Source organism: Melanerpes formicivorus, unplaced genomic scaffold (assembly GCF_026170545.1).
Source record: "Melanerpes formicivorus ecotype bairdi unplaced genomic scaffold, bMelFor1.0.p_v2 SCAF_8, whole genome shotgun sequence".
Classification (NCBI taxonomy): Eukaryota; Metazoa; Chordata; class Aves; order Piciformes; family Picidae; genus Melanerpes; species Melanerpes formicivorus.
In genome coordinates this window covers 10,844,329-10,870,820 of record NW_027142360.1, presented here as the reverse complement: position 1 = coordinate 10,870,820, position 26,492 = coordinate 10,844,329, and the positions used below count along the sequence as shown (strand labels likewise).

The window sequence follows — 26,492 nt, the reverse complement described above, 5'->3', positions numbered from 1 at the left end:
ACTTTCAAGGTCAGGTTGGATGGGGCACTTTGACCTAGTTGAGGATGTCCCTGCCTACAGCAGGAGGGTTGGACTAGATACTCTTTAAAGGTCACTTCCACTCTGAACCATTCTGTTATTCTGTGATATAGAGGAAGTATTTCTTAGGGGTGTCAGAACCACTCATGACCATGACCACAGGTATGGCTGTTGTAAATGAAAGGATTTATTGAATTAGTTGTTCCCAATAACCTCTGAGTAGCCCATAGGCAAGCTAGTCTCACACAGACAGATGCATTCCAATACAAAGATCTTCTTACTGCAGCATTCAGCTGTATGCCTAACCTTTGAAGTGAAGTCCTTAGAAAGCATTGGTAAATTAAACTTTTAGAAAAGGTCATCCCAAGAAAATGCAAAGTGCCTGACTCTTTTGCTTTGCCTTTTTGCAATTAATAGTGCAGGGTTGTGCTAGAATTGCAAAATGCCCTCACCTCTCAGCATCTTTATATAGCCAGCTTTAAATCATTTATCCATTTTGTATTATGAGGAGGTATCTGTGGCAATAGATTGTTTGGCCATTGTTGATTGATCTGCCACCAGCAGAAGCACCATTGTGGCTGCTGCATTTGTACTTTTCTAAGGAATTGCTCCCTCAGGCTCTCCTAGCATCCAGTTCACACACTGCTGATACTGGAAAGCCTTTTGAAAACGCTCCAAAAATTGCTTCCAAAGCTGCTCACTTTTCCTGAGCAGTGTTCAGAGCTGCAGATCTGATATTCTTGAAGGAAAAATGTTGAACAATGCCATAAATGGCAGCTCCTGTTTGAAGTGATGGAGAGAAATACATTGCTGCTATATGCAAAATGCATTTCAAAATATCCTGTCTCTGCCCTTCACAGAGAACAGGAGAACATCCAGGCTTGTTGTGAAAAGGTGGTGGCTAAAGATCTTAGCACAACCAAAAAACCTGGACTAACCACATGCCTTCTTTCAGTATGGATTCCATCAGACCATGAGTCTGATGAAACTCTCTTGCTCTAAGACCAGCTAAGGATCACCATCTGCAAGCTGGTGAGCCACTCCTTCCATCAACCCCTCCTTGGTGAGGCTGGTGTTAGTGTTTGTTAAAGGTCAGTTGCTTTAGAATCGTGATTGACACACAGATATGCATGTGCAGGCTGTCCAGAGTCAGCGCCAGCTGTTGGCACAATATCATGAAGGTGACCTTTTGCACACTGACATTTATGATCCATTCCTGATTATTTCATATGTGGAATATCATATGTCCTTACCAATGGGAGCTGGTGAGGCCCATCCCATACATTGAGCCATAGGAGGAGTAAGCACGCCAGTATTCCCAAGCATCTCAGCTACATCCCCAGTGTATCATGCTGGAGCAAGCCAGGCTTTATTGCTTCAGCAGTCCAGGGCACTGCCCTCAAGAAACAACACAAGCTAACAGTGCCATGAGCCTGAATAAAGAACCTGAACCATTAGAATCTGTTTTGTGCCTGTCATCTAGGGTAACATGTGGAAGCAGTGTCTACACTGATGAGCAGAAACAGTACAGCTGAAGTTCTGGGAATATGATGAAATTATACTTCTGTCAAAACAAACAAAACCCAATGGAATCATAGTTCAAACTGCTTGCCTCTGTGTTGTACTTCCTTAAAACCTCTTCTTGTCATTTTATTATCTTTCAGTGCAAGTGCAAGAAAACTGATGATATCCTACTTTATCTTTGAATGTTTGGATTTGTCACATTTGATTCAAGTTCTAGCACTTGCCAAGTAAGTTACCATCATCTACCAGCAAAAGTTGATAGCAGGTTTATTCAGAAAGTTCGTTTGAACCTGCCATTTATAACCAGTTTAAACAAATAGCTGAAGAGAAATCTCTCAGCCTGTGATGTGCACTTCTCAGTGATTTACTGCAATAATTGCTTCAGGAATTGGATTTCTGTGGGTTGGGTTTTTTTTCCTTTTCTAACTAGAGCAGTACTAGAAAATCCTTTCTCTAATGACAGAGAGAAGACGACTTTAAGGGGATGTAAAGGGTTGTAAGGTGACCCATAAGACTATAAAGGTGACTATAAAGTATGTCCTGAATCCTAGGTGATGCAAGGTAATAACCAGAAAAGCACCAAGCTAAATGTCCACTATTTGCTAAGTGACATTAAGTAAATATTTTTTTTTAGTTCAAATTTTCTCCTGTAAATACAAACCTCATCTCTTCAGTACTGCAGTAATTAGTGTGGTTTGTATACATATGCAAATATAGGCTACACAAATCTATACTGAGCTCTAAAATGCTGGTGCATGACAAAATACAAGCACTAGAGCAAATGGGAAAGGGGGAAGGACAGGAGATGATAAAGTTGGCCTTGCACTTTTGTTTTATTTGAAATCTTTATTTTCTGGGAGGATAAGGCTTCAAATGAAGAAGGCTGTTAGTGTCTGCATAATAAAGGACAATGATTAGTTGTGGCTTGAGAGATTCAGGTTTGTACGTTAGGAAAAGCATTGTCACAAGTTTGATCCAGCAGAAAAACAAATGCACAAAAGAATTTTGGATCTCCCTCTTCATGATTTTCAGGACTCTGAAAGACAAAGTCATGGCAGATATCATCTGATGTTGGATGATCTCAGATCCAGTTGAAGATGTCCCTGCTCACTGAAGGGGAGTCGAACTGGATGACATTGGTCACTTTCAAACCAAAATATTCTATGATTCTCTATCTTATTTACAAAAGGCACCTCCAAAGACAGGAAATAAATGACAAGAGTTCTGATGCTGTTCTGTGCATGAGTATAGGTTTTAAAATCTGTGACAGTATAATTTCACAAGAGAAGACACTTCCTTAGAGCTATTTGCTGCTGGATTTTTAGTTTTTTTTTATGGAGAGTAGACATAAAAGCCTATAAGGGCCTTGCACTGTTCACTGAATTCTGTTGTGCCTCCTACAATATCAATATGTTTTGAGTTTCAAGATCAAGTCTTATTGTTTATAGTGATAAAGATAAATACAAAACCAGAGCTAGGGCTTACACTGTTTGTACTTCAATCCAGCTGCTTTTTAATTGTTGTTAGTGTTGTCATGTCACAAGGAGTTCTTTTGTAGCATTAACATGGAGCTGCATAGAGACATTGCTATTTCTGCAGGCTTTCAAATCAGTGAAATGACTGCTACACATGGAGGTTAGACCAGGAGGGGGAAGCCATCAGTTCTCCCCTTCCTCTTACACAGAATCACATAATGTTGGGAGGTGGAAGGGACCTCAAAAGATCATCCAGTCCAACCCTCCTGCCAGAACAGCATCACCTAGGGCAGGTCACACAGAAACACATCCATGTGGGTTTGGAATGTCTCCACAGCCTCTCTGGGCAGCCTGCTCCAGGGCTCTGTCACCCTCACAGTGAAAAAGTTTTTCTTCATCTTCACTTAGAACTATTCACTATGAAAGAGAATTCATCTACAGTTAGAGCAGCAATTCACAGTTCTAGGTAATGCATCACATTGATCCCATCTCCACAGACCAGCAGGTACGAACCCTGAAGGTTTTGGGAAGTACTGGCAAGACTTAAGTGAGCAAGACCAGGCAACACTTTCAATTTAACAAAATGAGTCAGCTCAGAAGTATGCAGCTGAATTCCAGAGACAGTTTTCTGCCAGTCTTCCATTGGAGCATAAATACACACTCAAGTAAGTGAAAGAGGACATTTAAATAAATACCCACAATTCAAAGGTCATGATTGTCATTATAGCACCTGAAAGAGAGGAGTTGTAGGAGAGGTTTGCTGATTACCACAGGGTGATTTGGCATGAAGTCTAGTGCTAGAAAATAATGCTTGACTTCTTAAAAAACAAAGTTTCTGTCCTGTTGGCAGGAAATGTCAAGACCATGGATTGCTTTCCACTTGCTTCTGCTGTTGGAATGAAACTCCACACTCCTGATAATGACAGTCTATTTCTCTGAACATTTCTCCATTTGTGGCCCTAGGCAGGAGATAAAGTGACAGACTGGAACAACATTGTGTCTGGACAGGAACTGTATGGATGAGTCAGTTGTTCACTGGATAGTGTTAGACTTTCAGAGAGAGAGAGATTGTGCACCAGTTTCTGAACTGCCTGTGCAATAGCTCTTATTCACGTACCCAACCATTCCTCTCCATTTCTTTCACTATCCAATCTTGATGACTTAGTTGTAATTCAAAGCACTATGTTTTAAAATCCTACACTCTTCAACATAAAAGAAAGCTTCAGCTCACTTGAGAAATTTTATACTGCTGAAAGTCACCTAACCATGTGATACACGCTGTCATTGAGAAAAGTTCCCACATCAGATCCTTTGGAATATTCCCAGGAATAGCAACCACTTCTTTTCAAAAGCTTAAAGTGCATTAATGTGACAACAAAATACAACAAACAAATAAACTCATTAAAAAAAACCAAAGAACCCACCCAAAACAACCAAGAAAACCAAACCAAAACCAAAACAGTCCTGCTAAGATATCAGTGTTGAAAATGGAGGTGCAAAATCTGCCAGGCCCTGAATGCCAGCTGAGTATTTACAGTCCTTTTAAACATCACAGTGCCAGCAATGACCTTCCTTCCTGATCTTGGGATCTGAGGTTTTTTCCCAGCTCAGTACAAAATCACAAACCAGAACTTTATCCAGCTGTCCTTGTTATGAGAGCTCTGGGGGTTTGTGAAACTGGAGAGAGAAATGGTATCATATGTAACAGTCTGGGAGGCTTACTGAGCACTTCTTCACAAGTGGACCATTTCTGGCTCCTTTTGCTCACTTCTGTAGAGCATTACAAAGCATAACAAACCATCATAGACTAAGGTCACCAAGCCCACCAGCTTGGTGCTAATATTATTTCAACAGTAGAGATTTCAACAGTAGAGATGGGAAAGGCTGCATTCGTATGTCTGCATGAAGTGTTCATGAGCTATTCACCAGCAGAGCTCTTCAAGGTTGACAAATATGTGCAGCATGCTGGAGCATGTGTGAACAGTTGACAAAAATGATCCATGTTGTGGAGGGGAAAAAGAAGGAAAAAAAAAAAAAGGGGGGGAGGGGGGAAGAGGTTTCTTAGACATCATAGACTTCCTCTTCCATGGCATGACCAGCCTCTCCATGAAGCTGGTAAAAGGTGTTGCGCCTCAGGATCTCCCAGCCACGGTGAGAACTAGTCCTGGATGTGCTCCGTGACAATGAGAGAGCAGATGGTTCCTTCTTGTATAGGATGTCCCTGTTGATTTCCAGCTTTTCCAGCCCTTTGTCATAAGTATCTCTGTCCTGAGCCTTAAATGCTTCCGTGTACCGCATCATCTTCTGTTTGTTGGGATCAACCCTGTCTTCGATTCTGTAAGAGGATTAAAAAACCATAAACTGAATGAAGTAGAAAGGTGCCAGTAGGTACAAGAAGCAAGCCTCTACCAAATCTATGCCTACTCACCCAGGCGTTCCAGAAAACTGGCACAGACACAGGAATCTGATTATAGGCATGGTGCTAGCAGCTGCTGGCACACAGTTATCTCCTAGACTTTCATCCCTATCACTGACTTCAGTACCTTTATCTTCCCATATTTTCCTGTCCCTTAACTCATTTCCCAGTCACAATTGGCCTTTTCCATCTTGCCAGCTGTAAACTGTTGGTGGATTTACCCCACCTGACTCTAGCTCTAGATCCTTTGTATCTACACATGCATTCATCCATTTCCTTTGTTCTTGTCTTTCCTCCTCTGATATTCCATGGCTGTGAGCCTCGTGACACCATTTATCTTTTGCTGAAATTTATTTAACTGCTCCACTTCCATCAGCCCTTCTCTATATTACTTACAACTCATCTTCTGCAATACTATAGAACATACAATGTCATTTGAGATAACTAGATCACACCAACATTCTTTTCTGATAGCATCCAGTGAAGAATTGTTGCTAGGATATCGCTTTTGCAAAGTTTTACCCTGCACATGGGACTGAAGGTGTTGCACATTGGGACCAACTTAAGTCTGCTTGTTCTGCCCCATAAACCTGAAAATTCACAAAGTTAATTTCTTTCCTAAAGCCTGCAGAAATCCCTATTTCATACAACCACCACTCTCCCTTCCAGCTTTATTAGCAATAGAGGATGCAGTTAGGAAAGGCACATGCCCCAAAACACTTTAATCTTTTCTCACCCTGGAATAAATATTGATTGAAATCAGAAATAATGAATGAGTCTGGTGTTACCTAGACTGCAGATTGTTATTTCAGTGCCTGAACAGAAATCCTGGGCCTAACACTTTGCCACCTGATACAGTCTTTGCAATGTATAATGTAATTACTAGGTTCACACAGGAAAGAAATCTTGCCTTTACTTACTCCCGTCCTGGTTTTAAATCATCCATAGAGCAGTTCATTGCTGCTGAATAGCTAATTGGTTGATTCTGCCTCTACCATTTCATGCATCTAAAGGATAGGAGCAGCCAACGAAGCATAGCAGTGATGTTTTGTGGTGCTCATAATGAGGCATTTGAAAGAAACACTGTGGCCTTATAACCTATGCAGTTTCCATAGTCTGTCTGCTGTGACTACTGGATAGGAAAACATGAGCTGATTTCACAATGCACTGCACAGCAGAGCTTTCTGAAGGGAGCCGTGCTTGTCCATCAGTCACAGACAGAAAACAGACTGGAGGCTGTATTCTCAAAGAGGACTCCAAACACCCCTCCCCAGGCCAGTGGAAAGGCTCTTAATTAACATTAATATGCTGAGTTCTCCTGGGACCCTCATGAGTGGCATCACTGGAAGAGAACTCACCTGAGATACCAGCGGTCCCCCAGCCCGTACTCCCGCCCACAGATCCCAGAGCGGGGCCAGAGACACCGCGGCAGTTTCCGCTCCAGCATGACTGTAGTAGCAACAACCTTGACAGCAAAAAATGGATGAATTAGAAGGAAAGTCTGACTTCTTTTCTGTAAGATCAGTTTCTTGAGTAATGCCCCATTACAGCTCAAGAAAAATCATAGAGTTCATATTCCAGTTACTACAGGGCCATTCACTATGTTAGCCCTGAGCAAGCCATGCTTTGAGGAAGCAGTAGTGCTATTAAAACACTGTTACGTCGCTTTCCTTTTATACCTGATGGCAACAAGTAGGGTGATTAATTTGCAAGCTAAACAAACCAATGTTTATATCTTCATTAACCATCATCAGAACTTACCAATGAGCCACACAACTGCATTTCATCATTTTACTTCTTGCTTTCTCAAGATAAAATAGTAGGGAATAGATTTCTTTTTGAGCAGCTACATAACTGATCTGACCAATTTATTTTATATATATAATATATATTATATATTATATATTATATATTATATATTATATATTATATATTATATATTATATATTATATATTATATATATATATATATATACACACACACACTTTTTTTTTTCCTTTTGAGGAAGAGAGTCAGGCCAACTTCTCTTCAGGGATCTAGAGAAGTTACTGACCTACATGTACTCATTACCTTGCATTCTCTCTCCCCTCAGTCAATCCCTATCGTTATATATTTACTATCAGTTACACAGAAATGTGCCTTGTGAAAAAAAAGATGCAACTTGAATTCCATTTGAGAAGAGATCTCATGCACAAGGAACAAAGAGCTGAGGAATCATGGGATAGACAAGAAAGGCTGGAAGGGCTTCTAGTTGCTGTCTGAAATAAGGTAGGACTACCCACATAGCAAAGATATACTAGAAGACAGTTTCACGTGGTAAGATGTGTAGAAGAGCAGTCTTAGACACCTCAGACTCATAGAAAAAATGAAACATGTGGTGAATGATGTAAAGAATTCAAAAGACAGGGCTTATCTACTGAGAAAAGTGAAGGCCAAGAAAAAGTTTTGAAGAGCACAGATGGCAGAGCAAGTAAGTGCATTGTCTGCTAGCAAACCCCACCACCACATAAAGTAGGTTACCTGTGCTCTCCAGAGCTCGTCCCGCTCATGGGCCACTCTCCAGTGGGTGTCACCCATCATGGCAATTAACAAGTTGAGCATAAGGAGGGTGGCAATGATGGCAAAGGCAAAGTATACCACGCTGTACATAAAGGGCAAGTCCACATCATAGTTTGCAGGGCCATCAATGATAGTGAGGAACAGCTCAAACGTGGTGAACAAGGACATGGGATAATTGTAGAACTGCCCAAGGTTTTCAGGGTTCTCTGTCTGGAAGATGATATAAAAAGCTAGAGGAGAGAAATGGAGGAAAAAAGGGAGAGAGAGAGAGAGAGAGAGAGAGAGAGAGAATTTAACAATGGGAATCACTTTCCGAGAGCAACAACATGAGAGATGCTGACAACAGAGTGCCCTGGGAAGGAAGTGCATATGTCTTTATGAATGTCAAGGATAAATCCCTGACTAGAACCACTGGTCTCCATTATAAATGACTTGGAATTACTTTGATTACTTATTTATTCTGGTCTCAAACCAGTGATCTTTCCTTTGTCAAGGATATAATAAAGCCATATGTGAGGAGAGGCTGAGGGAGCTGGGGTTGCTTAGCCTGGAGAAGAGGAGGCTCAGGGGAGACCTTATTGCTCTCTACAACTACCTGAAGGGAGGTTGTAGCCAGGTGGGGGTTGGTCTCTTTTCCCAGGCAACCAGCACCAGAACAAGAGGACACAGTCTCAAGCTGCACCAGGGGAGGTTTAGGCTGGGTGTTAGGAAGAAGTTCTTCACAGAAAGAGTGATTGGCCATAGGAATGTGTTGCCCATGGAGGTGGTGGAGTCACCACCAGTGGAGGTGTTTAGGAAGAGCCTGGATGAGGCGCTTGGTGAGATGGTTTAGTTGATTAGCTAGTGTTGGATGATAGGTTGGACTCGATGATCCCAAAGGTCTTTTCCAACCTGGTTAATTCTATTCTGTTCTATTCTGTGTGTTCACCTCATTTTCCAAAGACTAATCTCACAAATGTAGTATGTTTCTAAAATACATATATATGTATGTGTGTGTATATGTATGTATTGTCCTGATGTCTCTTACTCTGGGAAGAGAAAGAATTGAAAACTAAACTCTGCACAACTAAATCAGCACTGGGAAAGTGCCCATGCTCAAAGAAACAGAAGCTAGACATCATTATCACCTTTGCAACGTAACTCAGAAGGCAATCTGAGAACAAATCAAAAATCATGTCCTCAATTCATGATAAAGAATTTAACAGGGCTAACAGATTGCTGTTGTGGACTCACCTGAGGCAAAGCCTAGTATCACCACAGCCATGAGCCAGCAAAAGCGCATAAGATCTCCAAATATCATCTGTAGAGCAAAGACAGGGCTGCTGTAAGACTCAGGTGTCCCACTGAGCTCCAGTGCAACCTGACATACATTTTCCAGATTCTCAGACTGTGAGTGCACTAAAAGAAACTTCTGTACTAAAGAGAGAATGAGGAAGTCCTAAACCCTATGCGCAGACAAGAACTTGTCCCGTTGCCATTGATGCTAGTCCTGGTGGAGAAGTACTCTTTCAGTTTTTCCTGTCTGCAAAGAGGTGTCAGGTGTATGCAATGAGCCCATATTTGTGTGTGTCTTATACCTTCTGGATCATGATGGTAAACGGTCCAAGCATCTGGAAGCCTCTTGCAAAGTACATGACATTGCACCATCCTAGCACCAGGGCAAAGGACATGGGCACTACCTCACCATTTGTGCTGGTGAGACGCATCACCATGGTTACTAGAATCATGCAAGCATATGTGATACTGCAAAGGAAGAAGAAACGGGGAGGGGGAAAAAAACAACAAAAAAGTAGTTCAGTAAAAGAATCTTCCCTTCATTTTTGTTTTCTTTTAGAAAATTCTAAAACAGGCACATACAGCCACAGCCCAATACACAGACACCCCTCATCACTGTCTTTACCTGGTTTCTACTCATCTGGCTTGCTACAGACCAGTTGAGCCAGTAAGAGAAAGAAATCATGAGGAGGAATGCTCTAAAAGAATGAAGAAAGTGATCCCTCTGGCAAAAGACAGCAGTGAGGAAAATGAGAGTCAATATATTTATTAGACTTATTTCAATATATTTATTAGACTCTAAAAGTGGTGTACTTACACAATTATGTGGAAAGGCCCTCCTAGGATTGTTTGGCCAAAGTATTTCGCTGCTCCAACTCTAAGGATATCTGGGATCTAGGAGAGACGTCATATTGACATTAGGATGCAGATGGCTTCCATTACAGCGTTAGATGTCATGGTAACTGCCAACATTCAAGCTGCATCTGCTTTGCTTGCTAGATCACAGCTTGATTTCCATATTACTTTAAAAACAGAGTGGCTGAGCTGCTTTGGGGATGTGACAGAGACTGTTGAAAAATCTGAGAATGGACAGTTTGAGAGACTTTGGTAGGTGGTAGAAAGGTGTTGAAGCACAGAGCTGTGAACCTGCAGCTCACAGCTCTTTGTCTGAAGTGACCAGACAAACAGCTGAACCTCAGAAATGAAGACAAAAGAGACTTTCTTAAGGAATCAAAGGAATTTGCAGAGGAGAAAGGTGTAGAGAAAGTCCCATTTTATTTCAGTTCTCCCTGGCACTGTCCTTTGAGTCTTCTCACATAAAAGATTCAGACTTCTATCTCCTATTATAATAAAATCAAGTGTGGGGGGGGTGTTTGCTCATGGTAAGGAGAACACCTAAACATATCCGTCTCAGAACTCTGGTTAAGTAAGGCTCTTGTTATAGGTCCATACAGTTGTTAATCTCTCATTCAATGTAAATTTTTCTGTGTATGCACAGAAATCACTTCACCTAGCATTCCTAAACACATGAGTATATAGATGAAGAATCTCTAAGAGTCTTGTGCAACAGCTGGGATTCATCTGGATCTAGATATGATGTGAGCAGGAGCTGTGGCATTATCCTGCAAATGGTATTTGAGGGCATGGCCAGTCCTTCTAATTGTTTCTTTCTCACCTGGACTATTGCTAGCATGTTGTCACAATCTCTGTTTCATCCAATGTATTGGAACAATGTCTATTGCCATAGACAAATATCAAAGCCCTTAGGCTAAGCACATAACTCCTACCAAGCTGAGAACACAAACTGAAGTTTGTCTAGTAAGTAGCACCTCTCTTTATGAAACTCAGTATTCTATGGCTCATTGTTTCTCTCACCTCAAGGACCAAAATTACTATAGCTCCAATGACTGTGATCAGCTCCCCCACCAGCCTCAGCTCATCCTCATATGTTATGTATGATTCCTGAAAACAAAACAAAACAAAACAAAGAGAGTGATTGTAAATTAAAATTATTTCTTTAAAAGAGTGAAAGGAAATATAAAAAACAGGGTGGAGGAAAAGAAGGTCCTGTAACTGTAGTAACTGACAAGGCCCCACGAAGCAGCTCAGTCCCAGCATCAGAGAACAGAACGTATCCCACATTCCTCACTGACAAAGGTCAGCTGGCAGAGAGGGCAAAGGAGGACAGCTGCAATAGCTGGAAACTGGGAGCTGCTTGGACTTTCCAGTAAAGTCAGTTAGATGAGTTACTAAACGCTCCCTACAGGGCTCTGACTCCTACAGACACAGTACCTGCAGCATTTTCTGGATGTAGATTGTGTTGTCTCTGCTGCTTGTCCTGTTGCCTGTCCGGGGTTTCAGGGGTCGGTAGACGCAGCACATGGTGAAGCAGACCATGTAGAGGATATAGAATAAGGCCAAGAAACAGAAATAGGGACGACCATACATATTCCACTTCAGGCTCACCAGCTCCTTCACAGGAGTTAGGTCCAAGATCTGGCGTGCCTGGAAAAGAGGGCATTTGCTTATGAGCATAATGAACTGTTGTTTCTTGGCAGATTATTAACAAACTATTCTCCCCTACTCCATTCAGCGAGGGGAAGCTGAACCTAGTTTGTAAATGTAGTGTGTTTGAATGGAGTTGAATTTGATCAGTTTGCCAGTAAAGAGCTTTGGGGAAAAAAAATATGTAAAAATACAACCTGCAGAGAACAGCTTTTGAGAACCAGTGGGAAGTGAAGAAAATAATGTTAGATACTGAAATAACTCTATTGTCTGTGTAGGCATACAAACACGTGAGACAGCCCTATGATCTAGGTCCATGAATACAAATATCTGATAATCACAGAATCCATCTGGTTGGAAGAGATCTCAAGGTCATCCATAAACTACAGGAAACTACAGGTCAGAAAGCCTAACCTCCATTCCTAGAAAGGTTATCGAACAGCTCATTCCTGAGGTCATCTCCAAGTGTGTGCAGGAAAAGATTATCAGGAATAATCAGCATGGATTCATGAAGGGGAAATGATGCTTGAACAAATGATGCTTGATCCTGTGAGCCTGTGATCTCATACTCATATTGTCTCCATGCTCACATAGGAGAGACCACAGAGTTCATTGTGGCATGTACTGTTCCTGTTTAGCTGTAGGAGAGATCAACCCTTCTAGCTAAAGCCATTGTCTCATCTTCAGCATAGCAGTGTCCTGGTTTCACACAGCCTGTTCTCAGAAGCAAGCCCTCTCCTCCCCATACAGATGGGCAGGAAAACAACCCCCCCAAAAACCCTCAAGGATGAGATACAGAGTTTACTGAGATGATAAGCTATACTATTACCTTAGCACAAAGTGTGTGTGTATTTTTGTTCATTGAACTTAATATTGGCCTATGATAATCATGTTTGGGTTTGTCAATAAATTATCTAATATCCAAGGGTAGTGGAACATCCACAAACTAGCCATAGTAAGCATCTAGCAATCACTAAAAGTCAATGATTCATATTTGAATATAATTTTAATATCCATTCTTTCTCTATAACACTGGTTTCACAGTCTGTCCCTTTTTCACTCCACCCACCACATTTTTCCCCTTTTTCCCCTCAAACCCCAGGGCACCTGGGCTCTGTTGGAGTCTCCTCCCACCCCAGGTGTGGCCACTTGGCCCTCCCCACTCACTCCCCTTTTTAATCCCCCCAGGAAAGGCAGAAGCCTCAAGCTGAGCCCATTTGGGCTGGAGGATCCTCCTCTCATCTCTGGTGAGTGCCCATGGTGCACACTGGGTGATGGTGGTGGTGACAACAAAGGCCGGGGGGCCTGGTGGCCCCCCGGTTAGGTAGGGCAATGATTGATGACTACTCCAATATCATCCACGGGTGCTGGCTGGGGCTGAGCTCCTCTGTGTGGTATCTTGGCTGGTGAGGGTCTTGCCCCTGGCACTGGGATGGGTGCACAAATGGTGGTGGTGAAGCAGGGGCTGGAGCTGTTTAGTCATATGATGTTATGATAATTACACTGTTTTTACCTGGAAGCCCCTTGACTCTGCTCTCATCAGGGTGCAAAAATGCTGGTGGTAGAGCAGGAGCTGTTTATGTAGGGTGGAGGATGCTGTAGAGAGAGCAGGGGCTGTTTTGGGAAGATGAAGCAAGGTGATGGTGGGGAAGCAGGAGCTTCTTTGGGATGGTGAAGGCTGGTGGTGGGGGAGGCAGGGGAATTAAGCTAGATAACCTTTAAAGGCCACTTCCAACTCTAGTGATTCTATGCCTTTATGTTCTATTTCCAGCTCCCTTACCATAAGGAGGGACACCTTCCACTAGATCAAGTCAGCATCTTTAAGGGCATATTTTTTTTTCTTAATTCCACATAGAAATCAAAACATAATAGGGCAGCTATGATGAAGTGATGGAATGTTGGACTTGAAGCTACCTTGTTTTGCAAATAAGGTCTTCTGTATATTGGCATAAGAAATTAAATGGTTACATGAGATTCAAGAGTGAATAAAAATGATTGGCATAAGAACCATTTAAAATCCCACTGAGTTTGTGGAAAGGGCTTGACTATTTCAATAGTATTTCTCAGCAAAAGTTAGTCTTTGAAGTGTAGGTAGTGGAAACACTGAAGTAAAGTCTTATCTCAAAGACAAGTTGTCTTACTAATATGCTAAACTATGTCATTCTGGAGAGAAAATTCCATAATCCATGCCTAATTTTTCAGCCTGACTCAGTAAATCTTGAGAGGCTAAAGGACCTGGGGTTTTTTAGTCTAGAGAAGAGAAGACAGGGGATTTAGTAAATGTTTATAAATATCTGAGGGCTGGGTGTCAGGAGGGAGGGGACGGGCTCTTATCACTTGCTCCCTGTGATAGGACAAGGAGCAATAGATGTAAGCTGAAGCAAAGGAGGTTCCATCTCAATGCAAGGGGGAATGTCTTTACAGTAAATGCCACAGAGCACTGGAACAGGCTCCCCAGAGAGGTTGTGGAGTCTCCTTCTATGGAGACTTTCAAGGCCCATCTGGATGCAGTTCTCTGTGACCTGAACTAGATTGTATGGCCCTGCTCTGGCAGGGGGGTTGGACTCAATCTCTTTGGGTCCCTTCCAACCCTTGACATCCTGTGAGCCTGTGAACAATCTGATAGCCTTCTATGATGGTGTGATGAGATGAGTAGATGATGGGAGAGTGGTAGGTGTTGTCTACTTCAACTTTGGCAAGGCTTTTGACACTCTCATAACATTCTCATAGGCAAGCTTAGGAAGTGTGAGTTGGAATAGTGGACAGTGAAGAACAGAGCTCAGAGGATTGTGATCAACCCTGCAGGGTCTAGCTGGAGGCCTGTGGTTAGTGGTGTTCTCCGGGGGTCAATACTGGGACCGGTCTTGTTCAATATATTAATCAACAACCTTGATGAAGGGACAGAGTACTCTCAGCAGATATAAAACCAGGGGGAATGGGTGACACCCCATAGTGCTGTGCTGCTATTTAGTGAGACCTTGACAGGCTGGAGAGTTGGACAGAAGTGAACCTCATGAAGTTCAACAAGGGTGCAGGTGTAGGGTCCTGCATGTGGTGAGAAATAAGCCCCTACATCAGGACAGGGTAAGCTTCCTGCTAGAAAGCAGCTCTGCAGAGAAGGGCCTGATAGTGCTGGTGGACAACTTCACCACAAGCCAGCAATGCATCCTTGTTGCCATGAAGGCCAGTGGTAGTCTGGGGTGCATTAAGAGTAGTGTGGCTAGTGGGTTGAGGGAGGTTCTTCTGCCCCTCTACTCTGCCTTAGTGAGGCCTTATCTGGAGTATTGTGTCCAGCTCTGGGCTTTCCAGCTAAGGAGGAACAAGAATCTGCTGGAGGGAGTCCAGCAGAAGGCCACAAAGATAATGAGGGGAATGAAGCATCTCTCTTATGAGAGGCTGAGAGACCTGGGGCTATTCAGCCTGTAGAGAGGACTGAGAAGGGATGTGCTTATCCACATCTGAAGAGTAGGGATTAATAAGATGGGGCTGGGCAGCTTTTAGTGGTGACCAGTGATAGGACAAGGGGCAGTGGGTACAAACTAGAACACAGCAAGTTTCACTTGAACTTAAGGAGAAACTTCTTTTCTGTGAGGGTGGCTGAGAAGTGGAGCAGTCTGCACAGAGTTTGTTCAGTCTCCTTCTCTGGAGACTTTCAAAACCTGCCTGGGCAAGTTACTTTGCAACCTCACCTAGTTGAACCAGCTTTAGCAGAGGTCCCTTCCAACCCCCACCACTCTGTGGTTCTATGTAAACTTGTTAGAAAAGTATGACTAATTTTTTGATAGATACAAATAATACAGAATGGGTACAACTGTGCTAATTAAAGTGTCTTCTGATTCATTTCTTGTCCTCTTGGGATTATTTAAGGTGATCAAAACTGATAGGGTAGTGCATCTGGAAAGTCTGAAAGAGATCCATCTAAGCTTGTCATTATACCCTACTCTTTTTATCTCAGTTATCCCTTTACAAGTTTTTGAGCCTGCAGCAGAAATTAATTCTCTCTCTGTTTTGAGTCATAACCTGGACAAGAAATGTCATTAAATAAAGCTATTAGTGAGTGGGTTTAAAATGCACTTCAGTTCAGGATTTCTAAACATAATCATGCCTCACAGGGAGAGAGTTAATCAGTGAGAGTTAATCAGTATCACAGCTGTAGAAAATCACTTGCTAGATCTACTCTAAAGATACTTGTTCCTGCTATCCCTGAGCCTGGTGAAAGAGAACTCTTTACTGAATATAATTTCCTGTAGCTTGCTTATTCTGACTTCTTTAAATCCTTGCAAATTTCACACCTCAGAACAAACCATATATATGAAGCATCAGCTGTACTCAGATCAGTAATAAGCTGCTGCATTTCACATGTTCTCTGCAGCACATGGCACAACGTCCTTGTTCTATGGATAATACAAAAAAGCTTGAACCACCTCCTCCTCTAATCCCCATGGTCTGCAAACAGAAAGCCCTCAGTACCTCCCTCTTCTTGGTGGAGACGATGAGCTCAAGGAAGGACTGATCTTCAGCCCAGGAGTCAATCTCTGTAAGATCATAGAGCACAGTGGTCAAGGGGCCAAAAGACCAGATGTTGTGCTTCCGCTTCTGCATAAGATATTGAAACATCTGAGGAGAAAAGAGGAGGGTCAAGGAGATCAGATATTTCTTTAAAACACTGAATTATGATATACTTTATGTGAACTTGGTAGTCATCATGGTTCTCATATCTCTCAGGAATGATTGCAGCAGATTAAGAAGTGGAAGACCTTTTTATGATTCCCATTTGATTATCAGTTCATGCATAAGGTAGAAGATGAGTGGGGTTCACGCTAAATTCTAATCATACTTCTGAAGTTTTGACACATTTATACATCTTAACAATAGGTTTCATAAGGAATTATATGTTGATTAGGAAGAAAATCCTTTTATAGCCTTCTAAAAGTTGTAAGGAAAAAGGTGTAGTGAGGGAAAGGATCTCGTCCTTGGTGAATTTACAGGGGAAACACTAACCAGCTTTGTATTTTTGTAACAGGGAAGGATGAGATTTCATTAAATATTTAGTGCTTGCCTAAGAATAAACTTCTGTGGGTACTTGAAGTTTCCCATTTAATGAGATTCACACAACAAAGATAACCACTTCAGTCAAGATTTCAAAAAATTACTTAGAGTGGATCTTTCTGTTAGTACTTCTTAACTCAAATGCTTCAAAAATTGGGTCAAAAGATTTATCCTAAATGAGTGCATAAAGAATAAAGAAATTTCTTATAAAGAACTTTCTAGTCCTACATGATTCTTCTGGCAGAGAAAATGAAAGTTGTCATATATCTTCAGTCCAGTAAGAACATGCATGAACTCTCTTGGTCTGCATGATGATACTTGAAATCCTCCTTTTCTCTTACACATGGAAGTAGCTGTCACACAAACTCACCACAGTATTGCCCTCAACTCCAGCCAGTTTGAATGGAGTAAGCCCCTCATTGTTAGGAATCAACTCAAGGGATCCTGGTCCATCTTTGTTCCTGTCATAGGAAAGTATCAGGCTGTACATGTGGCAGGCAAATGTCTTATTAGGTTGGAGAACCAGGATGTGAAGAACAGTGTTACCTAAGAAGGAAGTAGACCGTATGAAGTATGTGGAATAGCCCAGCCCTTCATGAAGACTGACAACTGACCAATGGCTTTTGTCTTCCTCTCATCCCTTATCTCACAGATATTTATAATGAGAAAAAAATATGTGCATGCACAGATTACAGAGCCTGATTTATAGTGTCCAGATCCACTGGGTCCCACAGCACGTACCTAGGCAATCTTGAGCTCTAATGTCAGCTCCATTTTCAATGAGCAACTGCACAATTTCCTCATTTCCCACACAAGCAGCAAATGATAGAACATGCTCCCCTGCAAATAAAGGAATGGGGAGAGACAGCATAATGAGTGCAGAAAACAGGAACAGTCGAAGCTGAGGGAATCCTATTCATTCTATGAATCCAGAGAATATGAAAAGAGCTGCTACAGGTAACCAGTAAATTTCCTCTCCCACTCCTCATCCTACTCAGAAAGGGGGGGGGAAAAAGCCCTCATCCCCCACCCCCAACACTACAAGGAGAAAGACCTTATTATAAGAAGGTTGGCAAGTTGCAGGTGCTAGGAAGAAGATAAATTACAATTTTTATGCAACATATGTTTTTGTGCATGATTTGTATTTATGTAGTATTTACATACTTGGAAGGAGTCTTACTGTCTGCTAAAAGCTGTGTACTGATGACACCTGGAGACAGGAGCCTCTGCTTAACAAGTTTAGATGGGGACTAAAAGTAAGTCTCCCTTACATTCCCTCATTAATCTGCTGGTTCCCCCTTCCAACCCATAGCAGCAAGGGGAGAAGATGAAGCTGTACCAAAATAGAAAAGGTTCTGGGAGCTGCGCTTGAAGAATTGCCCAGTGGCCTGTGCTGTGCAGGCATTGGCTCCTCTCTTGAGTAAGGCCTTCACCAAAGCAATGTTCTGGTTCACTGCTGCAATGTGGAGAGCTGTCTGACCTGTAAGAACAGAGATAAAATCCCAAACATTGTTTTAGTGATTTCAAGATCTCTCATTTCTCTGTAGCCCATCAGAACTCTGTTAAGAATCTGGCTCAGAGTTTAGACTCAAAACAGGAGGCCAGATTTATTTTTCAACTCCTCTTCTTTGTTAATCAAAGAACTATTTTTTTGTCTTTTAGAAGAAATCAGGTAGGTATCCCCTTTGCTGAAGATGAGTATGCCAGAGAGCAAGATGTATACAGCCTCACAATCCCATTGTAGCAAACAGGGCCACTTGTGGTGGTGGATTTGTCAGTTTGTATTGTCATGTTTACCACATGATTGGATTTAACATGATTCCATCTTCCATAAATGATCAGAAGCCATTGGTGTGTTTGTTTTGCTATGGAAGAGATTAGCAGTATATTGAATGAGGGACAGTATAGGACACTTTCCTAAATATAGACTTCCTGTCTCCCTCTCCAGAGAATCCTGCCTATCCTCATTCCCTAAGGTGTCACCTTCATAGAGCTCTGATGTCATCCTCTCATTGATGAGCTCGGGAGCTGCTTCCATCAGAGTCACTGCTGCCTCTATGTTATCATACAAGGCAGCTACATGAAGGGCAGTCTCCCCCACTGCACCTAGAAACAAGAGAAGCAGCACATGAGTCACCCAGGCATTCAGAAATTCAGCTGCATGGGGGGAAAAATTAATTTCTTGGCACGGAAAATCATGGGAGTGCTAGGTCCTCCTGTGAGTACTGCCAGGTGCCACCCCCTCATATGACATGGTAACAGCCACAGAACTGCACAGCTGCTGTCCCTCATCAAAGTCTGAAAGCTGAATGGAGACTTCAGGTGTGAAGTGATGAGCTCACAGCCCTTTCACTGACCACCTTCTGCTGTAAACCACCTCCCCAAGTCCCTCTTGAAAAGTTCAAGTTGTAAACCTCCAATCTTCACCATTCCATTAGGGTTTGATGAGCTGCTGACACTGAATTACGCAGTTTTGAGTCTGATGCAAATGTTTCAGCAAACTAACAGAGCTTCTACTCCTAGTAGTAGTCTCTTGCTTTCCACAGAATGCCCCTTGTCATGAATCATCCAGTTACCTCTCTGGTAGATGTCACAAGTGCCGTCAGTGAGAAGTTTCCTGATGGCTGACAGGTTGTTCTCTTTGGCAGCCTGGAGGAGCGGGGATTCCCAGATCCTGTAGTCAAGAAAAAGCCACTGATGACGGAGTGTAGTCCAACACATGGTGCCACTCTCCACAGCTAGCGTGGCCTTTGCTTACAACAGTCTCTCGTTTTTGCTGAAAGACTGGCAGTGCACACATACCATCTGCATTTTTTTTAATGCAAAACAAACCAACCAACTGGCAAAAGCAAACCAATGTGGTGCTGAACACCCAGGTCGCTCGTAATCTCCTGACTTAGTGACGCTTAACCATATGGTGGCAGCAGAGGGAAAGACAAGGAGAAAGCAATGACCCAGAATCGGTCCGGTTTACAAAACCTACGCTTTGAGGCAGAGAAGACGGTGAAATATAGGTCGTTTGATGCTCCTGCTGATAACAGACTAGTTATCTCTAGAGTGTGGTTATTCTACACAGCAAAAGAAATAATAATAATAATAAAGATCAGTATCTGAATGAATCCCATAATGGATGAAAAAGTACAAACAAGAATCCCTGCGTTGTAGCAACACTTCATATGATATAATTATGATATAATTAACTTCATATGATATAATTAAAAAGATGGGCTCTGAAATGTGGCTCCTCATCGTACAAATTCACAAGGAAAGTTTTCAAAGGTTAGCTATAGGGTTGGTAAATTGCAGAAATTTTGGGGGGAAATTAGATGTGTGCCTGTCCTGGGAAAGTATGTGCCACCAAATTCCAGACTGAATGGTTCATTTGGAGTTGAAGAATGCCCTAAGTCTTCTGTGAGGTTCTCAGTTATTTCAGTAGATCCTTTGGAGCTGATGAAGAATTTACCATACTCCACTAGAGTAAACAGCAGGTTAAAAGAGGTGTACTCCTCCTTTACTCAGTTCTGGTAAAGCCACACTTCCTGTGCCCGTTTCTAGGATCCTCAGCACCAAAGACATGTGGAGGGAGTTCAGCAAAGAGCCACAAAGTCGATCATGGGACTAGAGTACCTCTCTCTGACATGAAGGCAGGCTGAGAGAACCAAGCCTGGAGAAAAGAAGGCTCAGTTGGGGTTCTTACTGCCACCTTGATTTTCCTCCCAGCCCTAGTCTGTCATTTTACTACAATCTTACAACTGACAATAGAGTGGATCTTGGTTTTACACACAGAAAAAGCGTGTGGGACAAATACTTTAGTCAGAATGTATCCCTGGATTCAACGCTTTCTGCTGCTTATGTCCCAGATGTCTTCCTTGCATTTTGATATTATTTAGTCACCAGATTTTGGGGATACAGTTTATAGGGCAAACACTTTATAAAAGAGTAGGTGCTTTGCAGAAAGTGGTGACTCTGATGTTAGGATACATTGTCTATCAAGATAACTCTATTATAAGTGAGGAGAAAACTCCCATCAGGGAAAGAGAGAGAGAATATAAATAGCCCACTGCATAAAATACTTTCTCAGAACTTGTATTTATTAGGTGTAGGATAATTTAACAATAAAACCCTAAGAGAATAGAGAGCATAATTTTTGTGGCTTACAGAAATATGTATTTCTTGCCTGATTTATTTTTTCTTTTGTGAACAATAGAATTGTGAAGGAAAAAAAAATTGGGTATGCTATTCCCTCTGGAGTGAATCCTCCTGAAACATGGGAGTTCAAGACACAGAAAGATGCTGACACACTTGAGAGAACTTGAGGGATAAAACAAAACAAAGAGAAGTATAGAATTACACAGATAAAGAGAAATCATTTGAATAAGTGTGAATTAATGGGCATTGGGCTACAAGTGATAAAAGCATAACTGGTCCTTGGATTTGTCATTCCATAAAGGAAGCATTTCCTGTCACCAGTGGAACCTGATTGTCTCCCTAGAAGCTACACTAGAAAAAAGCTGAGGAGCAGAGGAGAAATAAAGTCATTGGACTATAAAGAACCATTCTGAACAAGAATATCAGAATGACTCCCCCATTTATGTGTACAAACTCTTTGCCTTGCTGGCTTTCAGAAGTATTTCTTCTTTAGCTTACTCTTGTGTTGGTTGCGTTAGTTGCTAATTACAAGACTATTTGATGAGACGATCTCATTTGGCACTCTGAGCAAAAGTCATGAAGTTCAGTGTCAGTGAAACCAGCTTGCCACCTCTGTTACTGCTTTGTCTGAGAAAGGCTGTGTTCCTGGAGAAGTCAAGCTTCAGAGGCAGGAAATGGGAGGGAGGTGAGATTTCAAAAGTGTAAACAATACTACAATTAATATGTTGATGCTTTACTGGGTCGGCCTTTATCTCTCAAATTACCTGAGCGAGGAGGAAGGATTGGGCAAGGGACCACGTGGGAGGACACAAATACAATACCTTTCTCATAAAATTCTCCAAAACTATTGTAAACAGCTAATTAAATTCCAAGCCTGCTAGGAGGGAGCCACCTAATTACTACTATACTTAGCTTTCAGAAATCTGGGGCAAAATTCTCAAATCTTTCTACTTACTGCAGGAACCTCCAAATGGGCTTAAAGAACCAGAGATGCCAAAGCAAGCATCTGATGCATCAATGGTCCGTGACTCCTATGCTAGTATTGTGTGCTTTTACTCCAATTCATTTTCTGTCCCATAACTGAGGAAATATTTTACTCTCATTTAAAACATGCCACTCTAATTGCCAACTAGTTTAATACATTACAGCAATGTGCTGAGCATATAAAAGTCAAGTAGTAAGTAAGACAAACTCACTAATATAAACCATGAAAGTGATACCTAAATCTAGAACCTCAAAAACAGTTCAGTGTCTTTGAGTTATGCATATTGAATCATTTTTCCTCCTGATCCATCAAACACTTGCATGAATTTTGTTTTACAGCTCTATTTCCTGGATGTCAAAGCAGCACCAGGTAAAACCTGTAACTCTTAACAGGGATTCCCACAGTGTGGGCAAAGTGCCATTATGTCACTGGATGAAAAGGTGACTTTCAGAGAATGATTCAGCAAAGACATCTTTAGGCACTTTGAGGAAACAATTCAGCACTCTAAGTTAAGTTTCTGTTTTAAATCATTCTTTTAATCGGCTATGGAGTCAAGAGACACTAAGCTCCTAATTTAGACAGGTGAGTTATGTCTGTAAAATGAGGCAGTACTGATCATGCCTTAAAGGATCAGCTTAGGACAGGGACTGCTACAAAAAAGGATGGTTTATTTTTTCCCCTCTTTGTGGTGCTCAGAGTATTCACACTCAACACTTCATCGTGACTTAGGAAGTAATCACACAAAGTAAAAAGGAACCAGGTAAGAGGGGCTTGGACAATCAAATGGGTCAGCAAATTTCTTCAACAGCAAGCCTCAGCAAAGTAACTGGAATCTACTGTGCATGTACGTTGAAGCCTTTTCAGATGGCAGTAAACAGAACTTCTCTGGAAATAAATTCAACAGATTACTAATTGTTAATGCTACTAGACAAGAAATTGATAGGGAAATCTCATCACTTATGATATTTAGCAGTGAAAATCCTGGTCAGCCACTTCCAGCAGGTCAATCTCCTTCTATTAATCTCCTTTTCAAATTTCTGTATCTGAGACAATCCTTAAAATAATCTCATGATAGAGATAAAATAATCTCTTCAACAGCTCAGCAGGTGTTAGTTATTCTTTGTTATCAAGGAGTTATGCATAAAATAAATTTGAACCAAAATCAAGGAACCTTGTTTTCCATTATTAGACTCCAACCTTCCATAGACACCAGTTCCTTTCAAAGGTAATACTAGCAAGGACATATAGGATGTGGTCACTGTTCCTGGGACTCCACACTAAGCTACAGCCTGGTTTATAAGGAGTGTCTTAAACAGAGAGAAACAGCAGAGTAAAGCAAAATAAACTCAAAGTCATCTTTAATTTTAGGAGGTTGGATCACATTTAACGTTGGGAAAGGTTATGCAGTGCAGGATTAAGCCAAACAAATCTCTCTGACTCTGAATAATGCTGAGATCAGCTGCCAATCAGATTCAAAGAAATTAAGAGAATGAACAGCAATTGCAGTGAAGGTGAGAAGAACCAAATCAGATAGCTTTCAGGCATTGTAATCACCAATTGTAGGACAGGGAAAACCATTGTTCTTCTCTTGCAGACTTTCTATCTGCAGTCAGAGCACACTACTTAAATAGCAACACATCTACCACTGGCTTTCAGTAAGATAATGGTAGTCTTATCTTATGTATAATGTATGTCTGTACTCCAGCACCATTAACTAAGAAGAACTCAAGCTGAAGCCACAAGACTGCCATTCCACACAACGAAATGAGGGGATGAAGTAAAAGCCCTCCTGGCTTAAAACAGCAAACATTTTATAAGAGGAGTTCCCACGCACGGGTCACCATGAAAGGTTTTCCTGTTGTGTTTTTCTATTGATACAGAATTAAGACCATGGAAGTTAAACAAACTGATCTAGTCCTCTGCAAAATGTTAATTATTTTTCTCTTCAAATTCTGGGCATCTCTGGGGACAAGAAAGGAAAGAACAGGATAATAAAGCAAGGTATGGTTCTGCCAATTTTTAGGAAAAGGGTATCCATATATTAGCACCATGTAATTTCTGGCCAAAGAGCAGAAGGCTAATCAGTTAATTAGTTAGGCTGTTAGCTGAAAGATGTGGGAAACATATAGACCTAAAATGGAAGGGACCAGTTGTGCTCTCATGCAAGCCTGATCTCACAGACAGTGGTGTCATGTGCGCTATCTGTGTTATGACACAGAGTTTTGTGAAGAAATACAGCAATTTACATTTTGGGGACCAGTGAGGCTGCATTGTAGTAACCCAGGAGATGTTCAGAAAGAGTTTATATGCCTAACAGTTTTTCTGTTTTCATCTATCAGTAGCAGCAGAGAAGATGTCCATAGGCATGCAGCATATGACTAATGAGGGCTGTCAAGCAAAGAGAAAGTAGAATGGCAATCTAACAGCAGCCCATGTGCCTGGGAACAAGAAAAAGAAAGAGGCCTTGGTCATAGGACATGATAAAACAAGGAGCTACAGCACAAGATGGTTTTGGAGGTTCGAGATGAGCTTTCAGAGAAAACCCTTTTACACTAGCAGTTGACTACAACACTGTAACAGTTACCTAAAACACAGTCCTGCGAGGCTTTCAAGACTTGAGATAGAAAAAGCCAGAGGAGCGTGATCTCTTGCTGGCAATAGTCTGGCTGCGAATGGGAGGTTAGAGAGAGACCTTCAGAGGGTCTTTCCACATCTCTATGATTATATATTATGTTGTAACTATAAAAATATTAATATATTTAGATCTTTCATTTCCACACCTTCATTTGACTATGCCAGAATCAGCTGAGATCTTTTCATTTACTTGTGATGCTTGCCACGAACATAGCAAAATACACACACTCCAGCGTTCTGTGGTGAAGCTGTTGTTGCCACTGTCCCTCCCATTTTAAGTGTATTTAACTTGCACTGTTTTGAGGTAAAATAGAACAGGCTTTTGTGATTTGATCAGAAATTAGATGATGATGTAGGTAATTTCTTCCTCTAAAGACAGATATGTACCTTTGTCCCTCTTAATGTAGAGTCCTGTTTATTTCTATACATACATATGTGCACACGTGTATTTATGGATGGGTGGATGGATAGATAGACTGAGTGACTGATTTTGTCTCCCACATCCACCTTTTTAGTCCCCAGAAATGCTCAGTTTTGTAAGGAAAGGAAAAAAACCAAATTTTACAAGGGACTGGTAGCGATTTCTTGATTAACTACTGCAGTGCTTGTGCACGCAGAAATGGCAAGGACCAGTGAAAAACAGACCCGGCTGGATTTCCAGGAATACTCCTGCATTCCTGCATGTGAAGGGAGCAACCCTGTGCAGCAGTAACAAACAGTCTTGATTGACCATTTGCATTAAAGACTCAGGCAGTCGTCTTGATAATGTAAGGTCTGAGGAGAGTCATTGTTGTGTTGACAGCCAGCCACGGGGCTGGGAACAGCATCCAGTCCAGGAAGTGATGGAGACCACCAGCATGTGGAATAGCATTAAGTCCAGTCTGTCCCCCAGTAAAAGCAATCTTTGTACAGAGGGAAAGCAGAATGTTTACCCAAAAGCCATTATTCTAGCTGACTACAGCATACACAGGCTCTTCCTAATAATTGCAAACCAATCCACCACACCAACCAACCACCCAAACAAACAGAGCCTCATGTATTTTCTTCTGAGCTTTACCACAGAGCCAGGAAAGACAAGAGTGTATGTTACCAATTTGTGACTGAAGTCCAGCACTCAGGGTGATTCAAGTGCAACCCAGTAAACCCACCTGTGAAAGCAGATAAGATTGGAACTCCAGAAGCATTCCACCTTGAAAGAAGAAATCTGATAGAAAAAAAAAAAAAGTGCTCCAGGGTTGTTTAAAGTTTATCTACTGGCAGAAAAGCCTAAGAGTGAGAATCAACTACGGGTAGAGACCAAGGGAAGAGAGGGAAGAGAAGGCAGCTGAAATGCACTGTACCTTTTCTGCTGGAGTAAGTAGATTTCATCCAGACGTTTGTCCCAGGATTTTTTGCCTTGCAACTTCTGACTTAATCCATTCCAGATTCGGAAATAGAAGGGCTTGCTATCTCCAAATAAAGGAACCCCCATAGCACGTCCCTTTTCCTCTCTTGCCTTGGTGCCTGAAATCCAGTACTCCCCACTTAGAAAAAGGTCAGGGAAGGTTCACTACAGGTCACCACTCCTCTGCCCTCAGTCTGTTACTTACAGAGGAGACTCTGTCAGCTGCATCAGCTGATCCAAGTACATGTAAAAACACAAAATAAAATCACTTGTCCCTAGCAGACCATACCTTGAGTCTCATCAAGTACTTAGTTTCCAAAATAGCCCAACCCAAAGGTGTGTCTGATTTAGAAGTAGCTTGCCAGCAGCCTACCCTTCGCAAAGATCATGTACAGCACTGAAGAATTCACATGTCGGTGCTTTAAGCTTCTAGTATTTAGTTTCTGAACTCTAGAATTCAGAAGCAGTCATCCTCCTTAAGTATTTCTGAATTCCTCTGGAAAGAAACATGTAAGCAA

General features: G+C 41.7%; 1 protein-coding gene across 1 annotated transcript; it reads right to left on the bottom strand.

Annotated features, from left to right (window-relative positions):
- Positions 1-911: 911 nt before the first annotated feature.
- Positions 912-26,492, bottom strand: LOC137442928 (transient receptor potential cation channel subfamily V member 6-like). The gene is made up of 15 exons (XM_068142108.1): positions 25,931-26,492; positions 19,399-19,496; positions 18,806-18,928; positions 18,162-18,302; positions 17,564-17,662; positions 17,193-17,368; positions 16,244-16,390; positions 11,561-11,773; positions 11,144-11,230; positions 10,086-10,162; positions 9,571-9,736; positions 9,227-9,293; positions 7,955-8,223; positions 6,792-6,898; positions 912-5,352 (listed from the first exon to the last, which is right to left on the bottom strand). Exons 1-15 carry the CDS (start codon positions 26,059-26,061, stop codon positions 5,079-5,081), a joined length of 2,175 nt encoding a protein of 724 aa, XP_067998209.1. The 5' UTR covers positions 26,062-26,492; the 3' UTR covers positions 912-5,078.